Genomic DNA, 10,650 nt, shown 5'->3' with positions numbered 1-10,650 from the left:
TTTAATGAATGTAGTTTGAAAATTAGGTTTTGTGTTTACAGTTTTGAGAAAAGGGTGGAAGGATTCAAGAAATGTGTCTAAGCAATTTTGAAAAACTGTAACTAACTGCTGGGGCACCCCTATATATTCACATCATACAATATACTGTAACTGCATCATTTTAAGTGTAAAGATGCGTTACAATCAAACTTACCTTCAGAGAGAGGGAAAGTCTCATTCACGGTGGAGGTCACTGATGACACTGCTTCTGCAAAACACATAATTTGCCAAAAGATTTTTTTAATGGAAAAATACATTCTATCAACAAACAAACAACTGTAAAGGGAAATAACTTACCAAAATCTGCAGCATCATGGACCTGCTCCGTGGCTGTAGAGCCTGTTGCAGCGCCCACAGCCTTACTAGTTTCACACTCTGGGAATGCTGTGCCAGTGGCATCAGAATCACTCTCACTGTCCTTGGCCTCAGTGTCACTTACTGCGATTTCATCTAGGAAATGGTGTTAGTAAAAGTCACAAATAGCACAAATTAAATAAAAAAATAATGTTTCATAGGTGTTACTTTGAAGAAGAGTTAATCATACACTGGAATACAACACATACATTACACATAAAACCAATGCACACGTACATTTCACTCAAAGCAATGCAATCCCTTCTCTCTAAAAGGTCATAATGTTTTGTGTTTGTTCAATGGTTCCAAAAATGTTCAATTGTACAATCATCACTGTAGTACTTTAAATATACATATCCAACCATCAGTATAAAAACAAAGATTAACAGCACTATATACACACAACATCTAAAATGATCATATGCCTGCACCAAATAGTAGAATACCAGGGCTTCAAGTAAGGAAAATGCCTCGGAGTGAAGACATGACAGAAGCTAACTGGAGTCAGGAAGTGTCAGTCCAGCAGCCTGTACTATGAAACAAGCTCAACATACTTAGGACATAATCGTGTTTTCTTATTTCTATTGAGAAAGACTCTTTTATACATGTACATTTTTTATATTTAAATGGGGCTGCTTTAATTTTAGCTATGTGCCCCTTTTAAAATCTGTATACACATCTACTTCTAATAGTTATACACTTAATTCACTTGTCTCACCTTTGCATTCATAGCCTAACCACTTCAACGATGATACAGGTCCCACACACTGAATGCACTTATCCAGGGTGGCTACTGTTGTGAGCACAAGGTGATGATTTTTACACTGTGGGCAAGAAGTTGACATGAGTTATTGGTCATATATACCACTGCCCATATAAATTATATCAATCATGTTCAGGTCACACACAGAGATCTGATACCGACTTACACTAAGAGAAGCACTTGACAAGAAGGTCTCTGTAAACCATTGTCCACATAAACCATATGTTCAGGTTACACACACTGATCTGATACTGACTTACACTAGAGAAGCACTTGACAAGAAGGTCTCTGTAAACCACTGTCCACATAAACCATATGTTCAGGTCACACACACTGATCTGATACTGACTTACACTAGAGAAGCACTTGACAAGAAGGTCTCTGTAAACCACTGTCCACATAAACCATATGTTCAGGTCACACACACTGATCTGATACTGACTTACACTAGAGAAACACTTGACAAGAAGGTCTCTGTAAACCACTGTCCACGTAAATTATATGTTCTGGTCACACACACTGATCAGATACTGACTTACACTAAGAGAAGCACTTGACAAGAAGGTCTCTGTAAACCAATGTCCACATAAACCATATGTTCAGGTCACACACACACTACACCAATTGACAATATTGGGTTACTTTATATTTTACCACACAAATCATAAAGCAGAACATAGGATTTCATTTACCTTTCCAACCCTGCTGGGATTCCTTGGATCTGGACATGACCCTGCAGCCATCTCAGTGTCATGGGGCTTGTTCACCATCTCAGTGTCATGGGTCCCTGCTGCCATCTTAGTGTCATGGGGCTTGTCCACCCTCTCAGTGTCATGGGTCCCTGCTGCCATCTTAGTGTCATGGGGCTTGTCCACCCTCTCAGTGTCATGGGTCCCTGCTGCCATCTTAGTGTCATGGGGCTTGTCCACCATTTCACTGCCATGGGTCCCTGCAGCATCATCCTACAGAAAAAAAAAGTTATAAGATGTTTCCTATGTAATACCATAAGAAAGGTGGGAAAAACATGACCTCTGACCAGTCATGGGACAAATTGTTAGCTTTTCCAGTGTGTCTTCACGCTCTCATAGAATTGTATTGCTATGATTTAGCAACACAGGAGTTTGAGACATTAATATCACAAAAGGAAAACTTCAGCTACCTTATATCTCCATGGCCAGTCTGAATCACCATAATCATATGTGATCTCCTCTCCAGGGCTTATACTATGTTTTGCAAACAAGCACAGATGGGGCTTTCCTTCAACCATAATGTACTTCATCTTTGCATTCGGGTTTACATGGTCATCGTTGGCCAGTCTGCCCAAGGTCCCGTCCTCTTTAGCCGCATCAACACTGTAATTGAAAATCATTTATAGTTTTGCAATGTGATTTAGTCTGACTTAAACACCTTCCGTTAATATATGTTCAGCAAACCATAATCAATGTGTCATTTAATTCTGATTCGACAATACCCACCACCAGAGTTTTCCATCAAAACGGAACTTGAACATGAAGTCCTTAAGGCTGTCATGGTAGATCCTCTGCCTCCTCTCACATTCCTGATGGGTAATGAGTTGACCTTGGTACTCTAGTAGGAAGTCCCCTTTTTCGAATGGGGCAGTAGTGAAGATCCCACGACCTAATTCACAAATATGTGTAACGTGTAAGTAAGATGCCATGTTTAAAGTTTAAAAGGTTTTAACATAATTCACTTGGTGGATATCCACAGTAAATAAGTACATTAAAATGCCCAATATAAATATATAAAAGAAAGAAGATTTAGTTGAAAGAAGTTCAGTTTTATGTTTTGTCATGAAGGCACCACCATCTTGCAGTATGATAACCTGTGATATCACAGGGTTGGTTTGCTGCCTTGGTACAATCATGAAAAGGTAGCCTCCATTTTCTCACATTTGTCTTTTCAATGTTATTCTCTTTCACTATTTTTCACATTTGTGTGTCACTGTCTCAATAATTCACAGACTCTATCCTTCATGTCTGTATCTTTCACTATGTTTTTTCATCTCCATCTTTTGCTATCTTTCACCGTTTCTACCAAGGGAGCAAACCAACCCAGTGACATCACAGTTTATCATTATGCAAGATGGCAGCCCTGTGACAAAACATATAACCGAACTTCTGCTTTACACATGTTTACATTTGTCATACTCCAAATTGTTAGGTGCAGTGGAATTCCATTAAGTGAATTACTCTTATGTGATTGGCTGCTTTATTTCCACTTTAATCATGATTAAATATTCAGAGCTTTACACTCACTAACCTTTGAAAACACTTATGTGTTTTACATCAAATCCTGGTTTGTCCTTTCCAGTGCTGACATAATATCTGGCATCATCCTTTGGATTGATACGTCTTCTTCTATTCATGTTTCTTGAAAAATCAAAAAACCTGTATTAAAGAAAAGACAGTCATGATTATGATGCTCATTTGAGGAATAACCATGGTAATCTTCTTGAATCATGTGGACAGAAGCCAGATGCTGTACTCACCACTGTAACACTGCTAAAACTAAACACTTAATACAATTTGTTATCATATTCAAAGGTTAATTTGATGTGCAAATCTCACACCTTTTCACCACAGAATATAACAGGAGTCTGCATATGCACAACATATTAACAGTATAAGGATTACATTTACTTATGTATTGCTGAGCTGAACTACATTCAGAATGAACTTCATCCTGTATCCCAGTGCCTCAATGATACAAGTTGTTTTGACAACAAGATAGAAGTTTCTGCAACTAATCCAGCTAAAATGAACCTTCTGGATGCTTCATTGTCTTTGTTAATCATTAAAAAGAAGCAAAGACATGGCCTGGAAAAAAAGTACCTTTAACCCTTTGTTTGTATACATATACACGCCATTACTGTGGCTGAAAGGACACAAAAATACACCAAAATATCTCACTGAGATTTCTTTCTTTCTCACTTTTTTTCTCCTTCAACCTGGGATCTCTGATGCAGCTTCACATCTTAACTGGGAGATCTAGGTCGAGGAATGGTGCAGCCGATTTTGCCATTTAATCACGGTACTTATAATATCACGTCGCTCAGCAGCGTCAGCCACAGCCCCAAAACACGGAGATGGTTAAATGTCCAGTCCATGCAACGCCTATTTCTTCACTGTATATGAACCTGAGTAACTAACACTCCTCCACTGTGAGCATGAGTCAAGCACAAGTCAACATGGCGCAACAGGTGCCTCTAATTAAGGCTTAACGAGGGCGCGGTGCCTCGGTGCAACCCGAAAGAACAAGCAGACGTGCAACTGTAGCAGAAAGTACACAAAACACGCTGTAATATCTCACAAATATTACCTTTTCTGACAGACAAACGTCTTTCCGGAGCGAAGCCAACTGCAACTAGCTCTCTACCACTTGGTAGCCGTAATAAAAAAAATAAAAATCAAATGACTATAAAGCATCTAAATCAGTGTAAAATGGCCCGTTTACATAACCAGATAAAACTAGCTTGACTTTACCTTAATTAAATCAGACACACTAAGTTATTAATAAAATATATCAGCTTACCTGTCCGTTCGTTCCTCCAGCGGGGCCCAGCAGCAGCATCCTCCATTAAACACATGTAAAAATTAAAGAGCCGAGGTGTGGGCGGGGCTTGGAGCTCAGAGTAGGGGAGGGGTCCGCCCAAACCTGTAACCAGCCAATCACGAAGAAGCCCGCCAAATCTGAATCCGGTGTATCAAAAATGTGTATCAAACTGCAATTCAGGCACAACAGATGGGGTCACTGTGTTATACACTGGGATACACTGAAAGTCAGGTCAAGTGGTAAAGAAGGACTTTCAAAGAAAATGAGAATATCTGTTATTTAGACACTAACAAATGTAAATTCACTCTTTTTTTGTTTTTGTTTTATGAGGACATTGGCATGGTCCGCCTAATCCCAAATGTCCTCATAATGTCGGTACGTATTCAGGTCAAAGGTCCGTCTATACCAGCTATACCAACACACACACACACACACACACACACACACACAAACACAAACACAAACACAAACACAAACACACAAACGTTTGTGAAAAATCTTCCTGGTCTTTCTCGATTTTTCTGCAATAGCTAACCAGCTCCAGCTGTGACTTCAGCTGCCTCTCATTTTTTCATGCAGGCTGTAATCAAAGCAAGGTTTGCTTGGACACACACAAACACAAACACAAACACACACACACACACACACACACACACACACACACACACACACACACACACACACACCTGTTTTACAGCAAATGCAATAAAAGGGGGGGGGGGTTGGTTTAGAAAACATATAATGTTGTAGGACCCAAGGAAGAATTACAGCAGTGTTTGAAGCAACATGTGAGTAACTTTATGATGGAAAGATGTTATTATTTCAGCGGCTAGCCTACTTAGCGGTCAGACAGGTGTGTACGGATCGCATGGCTTTAGCTTGATTAGAAAAGGCTTACAATATACATTATATAAATGTTGGTTAGATATCACTTTCTAAGCTGGCTTGTCTAGTAACATTTGTAATCAAGTAAACAAAATATATTCCTGCATTCCCTATGGTATGAAATAGTTTAACAAATGACCTATTTAATTTAATCTATGCTCCTAAATTCAGTTTTGTATACTGATTGATTGCGTTTCAGGATTCAAATAAAACACTGTGTCTTTATGTTGTTGTGCCTGACCTCGTCAAACCCTAATAAATGAAACGTGATATGGAGACAAGCACACGTAGACTATCAAATAATGAGATGTCCGTTCAGAGTGTGTTGTCCTGTGAATGCCATGTACATAACTTATTTGTGGCCCCTCAGTTAAGCCATAATTTCACAACATATCACTAAGATATACTTTCCCTCTAACTGCCAGTTTGTTTACATGTAGCAAACACAAGAAGTAATTACTATGATAATACAACACAAGACATGACATGGAAACACTGTTGCCAACAGGGAACAATTATTACAGAATGAAAAAAACTCTACATATTTACATTTCTATTCACACATTTAGAGGAGTCACCAACCTTTGTGCCAATACATTCCACCTGTTCTATCATGCTGATACCTGCCATGACACACTGCCATGTGGGCAGTTAAAATATGTACAAAATATGTCCCTTACATCAAAAGCAGCCCTTGAGCCCATGTTCCTGACAGTATGCATTTGCACCCCCATCTGCTGTCCCTCATCTAACAGTCTTTGTGAGTCACTTGGTGTCAGAAAGAAGTTATGGAGGACACAAGCAGCCATAACAAGTGTGTCCACCATGGTAGTTCACAGCTTAATTCTGTGGTAGAATACCGTCTACCTTGATTCCAGGATGCCAAAGAAATTCTCAACCAGCATTCGTGCCTCAGACAACTGATAGTTGAATATCTTATTAGAAGAGTTTGGTTTAGATTGATTGATTGATTATATTTTTTGAGGTTGGGGCCAGGATATGAACTGATTAGATTCAGTGGGAAAGCACCACTATGGTACATCACAACATCTGTGTTGCACTGGGCAAAGGGCGATTTGGTGGCAAGTGAAGGGATCCAACCTCCATCCAATGTTCCAGGTCACACAGGTCCTCTTGAAGTCACCAGCTTGGATCAGCCAGAATTGGTACTCTGCAACAAGAGCAAGAAGAACAATTGAGAATGGCTGCCGGAAAGAGGTGGTGTCTGGATCTGCACCTTTTCCCTGAGGCAATTTAGGAAGTTACATTTCTCCCAAAACCTTCTGTGCAATTCTCCTTTATGTTTCCACCTTTGGCTTGGGTGGTAAGTGTCCATTATCACTGTTTCTATGCCCTCACACATCAGGTGTACTGAGTCTGCTACAGTCTGCTCACCGAGACTGTAGCTGAAAGCAAGGCTCCAAAATAACTGTCCCGTAGCAAAAAAAAAATAAAGGGGTCGAGGAATTTTAATTATGCATGTTCACACTTTTTTGTTTATTTTCAGCAGATGACTTAACGATTATGATGGAAGTGTCTCAGAGATGCACTTGTCTGCAACAAACATGAGATCCTGCCAAGTGAGTCAGTGGCAGACACACAGAAGTGGAATACACCCATGTGACATCCTTCCTGCTGCCTTTTCTCCAGTCAGGAAGGGTTATTGTCTTTGAAGTGTAATATAATAATAGGTAAAACAAACACCTTCTAAACAACTGATCAATTCAGAAAAAGACAGACCCTGACCTGACTTTTCACCTTTGACCTAAGCACAACATGTGTGTTCAAATCCATCAGGACATCAAGAGATGCCCCCAAGTTTCACAAACCAAAGGACAAAGACGGCCGTCTCAAATTATCAAAGGAGGGCACAAGGGCAATCCAGACACTACATCTTCTTTACGAATTGCAATACTAAATTATGGTTAATCATAACCCCCCTCTGTCTCTCTGTGTGTATGTTAGTATTAATCATAATCAACATTTTAGCTCAAAAGCAACCAAGCACTTCATCCAGAGACTCTCCAGTCCTCAGTGGACAACAAGGTGTTGATGAGGAAATTGGATCTTCTGAATCAGTGGTTCCGGAGGAAAGAGGATCATCTTCCAAACCATGTGAGTCGGAGCAGGCTACCAGGATACCCAGGAACTTTCCATCACAGCACATTTTTGCAAATCATCAGGGTAGTATAGAAGGGTGACAACCTCCAGTATAGTGGGTACAGATACTGGACAGAGTGGAGCAATGGCTGCTTGACATTATCCAAGAACTACCATCCAAATGACAAGGAAGAAGTGCACTACCTTACCCTGAGTTTGATGCCAATATTAAATCAAATAGACAGAAAGGGTCAGAAGAAGGCAAAAATCAATTTTACATTTGCTGGATGAAATTGAGTCATTTTCCTTGCCCCTTGCCCAAGTTACTGTCGCTCAACCTTCCCAGTACTTATGGAGATTGGGAAGGCTGTGCATTCTAACTTTGGTTGTTCTCTTCAATGTACATTTTACCATATGAATAGCTGTTCTGTCATGGAAACAGTTGGTTATTCTCTATGTATATGATGCCCTCCGTTTATTTGGTATATTGTTTAACATAAAATAAGTTTTAAGGTCTGTTTTATATTCTGTTTAACTTAAAGTGTTGTTGGTTGGTTTGATCTTTACTTATTTCTTTGATTGTAAAGAAGCAAGGCATTTAATGTGGATTAATGTTCCTATTCTTAACAGTGATTGGCAGCTGATAAAACACAGAATACATGCCCAGAATGTCATCTTACCTCACTGCAACAACCGGTCTGTACACCTTTATGCCCTCTAACACATTGTTCCACTCACTAAACTAAATGGATTATTAAACTATGACTAACTTTGACAGTAATTGTTTAGGTCATGGTACATGTTCTTTGTATCGCTGCATGTACACAATGTCTATAATGTGATGGTTTAGGACAAATACACATAGTGTCACACCTCTAATGAAACACTTCACTATATTCACTGTGGTTCCACTCAGTTGGAGTCTTTTAGAATTGTTGCTTGTTAATTTTATCTTTAGTGTGCATACCATGGATGGACAGTAGGCTCATAAGATGATCATCCATTCATTTCAATTAAAGGTCCATATACACTGACAAAGTTGTTTTGCCTTCCATATTTTTAAGCACAAATTATTCAGATATGAGCAGATAATGTTTTCTGATAAAGCCCCTCCCAACCCCCCACCATGCCACCTGACACATCACACTGCTTCTTCTCAGAGTCATAAATGTAACACAGTCCATTGTAATGTGTGCAGTAAAATGCAGTCAAGGTCACATCCAAGAGGATTATTTCAATTCCTCTGACTGCTGAGGTGACTCAAAGATATTTTTAAACTATGGTTTCATTGAGCAAACAGTAAGTTGTGACTTGTGATATTTTTTGTAGCGAAACAACATTCAGCTGCAGATAAGGACCGCTCCAGGAAAGGTACATTAACTGAAAAAGCATTAAATTTATATGTCTTCTCCCTGTCCTTTTTCACAGACACATCATAACTGCTATCATTATTGCTATTAATGTGGTTGAGATCCACTTCATATCCTTCATAAAAGTTTATTACTGCTAAATGAAGGGAGTCATTCTTTAAACCATGCAAATGATTTGACAATAAAAACACTTTTAATAGTAGCACTTCCAGTTTTCTAGGCCTTATTATGATGTGATTATGAGGGAAAGCAATGCTTTGTCAGAGATTTGCACATTTTTGAAGTTAAGGATTCACCATGGGTTGTACAGTTGGTGTAAAACATTCTGATGAAAGAGAATGCTTTGATATACTTGATGATTTTTATGAAGGTTTATGTTGATGGTGCTCTACATGGAGCCTGTCCTGGTATAGAACTGGGAGTCATGAGAGCATAAGTTGTAGCCTTGCCTTTATTCTCTCATGAAGAACGATATAATGGAATCTGCTGTTGAAGAACACACTCTATAGATATAGTACTGCTACTGGATTTACTGCATCTACAGATTGTTAAAGGGGAAACTTGAACATTGATTTTACATATAAAGGTTATGTCCTCTGTCGGTCTGGAGGAGCTCTGGCTAATATGAGAAACTAACCCTGATGATGTCATCAGGGTCAGCTTGGACTTTAAAACACATCTTTACAAGAAGACTGTGTTGCAAGCCAAGGCCATAACATTTGATGCTGGTAATTATAAGGTCAAGGATGGTCTAATGACTTTTTTTACTGTGTTGAATTGCAGTAATTTTGTAGTTCAGGTTTTCACCCATCATGGAGGTAAAAGGTTTTTGTATTTTAGCTTCTGTTGCTTCAATTTTGACTTCTGTGTCCAGTGAGTCCCATTTCTTAAAGGACAGGTTCACATTTGTTGAAACCTGTCTTCAAACAGGTGTGAACAGTGGAAGAGGTTTTTCTTGCCGTAATCATTTCTCCTGTTCATACTGACTATTAAACGATCTCCTTCAAATGTGCTTTCAATGGAAGTGATGAAGGACAAAATCCACAGTGTGTCGACACACTCATTAAGTGCAAAAATGCATTTAAAAACCGATGTGAAGCTTATCTGACGTTTCAGCAGTCTGAGTTAATCATATCAAGGGGATATCTGCCACATTCTTCCTAAAGGATTTAAACCAACAGCATCAATGTAGAGGCAGAACTTACAATTCCAAGTTGAAATTTCTAAACTCACTGTGAGACAGATATTTAAGGTTAAGTTAGGGTTACAGTAAGGCATCTAAAACACATTAGGTAAAGATTGTAACAGTAACAAAAGAAGGGAACATTAATTGTCTGGCATCCTACATGCCTGACCTACATCACTGTATAGTATGATACTGAACATTGGCATTGCAGACTTGCCTAACATTAATAATTCCTATAGGATAGTGGACTTCTTTTTTCAGTAATGGGTTTAAACATAGGAACAAGTGATAAACCATGAGGAGCCATGATAAACACAGTTCATAATGTGCACCAGGCCGAAGCTGCTTATTGTTAATGGCTCATTATAACATGAGAATGA

At 39.1% G+C, this 10,650-nt stretch overlaps 1 protein-coding gene across 2 annotated transcripts; it reads right to left on the bottom strand.

Moving 5' to 3' along the window:
- Positions 1–413: 413 nt before the first annotated feature.
- On the bottom strand, positions 414–3,559 carry LOC128377104 (N-lysine methyltransferase KMT5A-like). 2 transcript variants are annotated; one of them, XM_053336992.1, is made up of 5 exons: positions 3,437–3,559; positions 2,632–2,794; positions 2,316–2,508; positions 1,849–2,118; positions 414–489 (listed from the first exon to the last, which is right to left on the bottom strand). In XM_053336992.1, the coding sequence occupies exons 1-5, from the start codon at positions 3,540–3,542 to the stop codon at positions 475–477; spliced, it is 747 nt and encodes a 248-aa protein (XP_053192967.1). In that variant the 5' UTR covers positions 3,543–3,559; the 3' UTR covers positions 414–474. The 2 variants fall into 2 exon arrangements, with proteins under 2 accessions (XP_053192967.1, XP_053192968.1); XM_053336993.1 differs by lacking the exon at positions 414–489 and adding an exon at positions 1,108–1,186.
- Between the last annotated feature and the right edge of the window lie 7,091 nt (positions 3,560–10,650).

This window comes from Scomber japonicus, chromosome 17, assembly GCF_027409825.1.
Source record: "Scomber japonicus isolate fScoJap1 chromosome 17, fScoJap1.pri, whole genome shotgun sequence".
In the NCBI taxonomy this organism is placed as follows: domain Eukaryota; kingdom Metazoa; phylum Chordata; class Actinopteri; order Scombriformes; family Scombridae; genus Scomber; species Scomber japonicus.
Note: the sequence above shows the minus strand (reverse complement) of the source record. Positions and strands in the feature narration are given on the sequence as shown.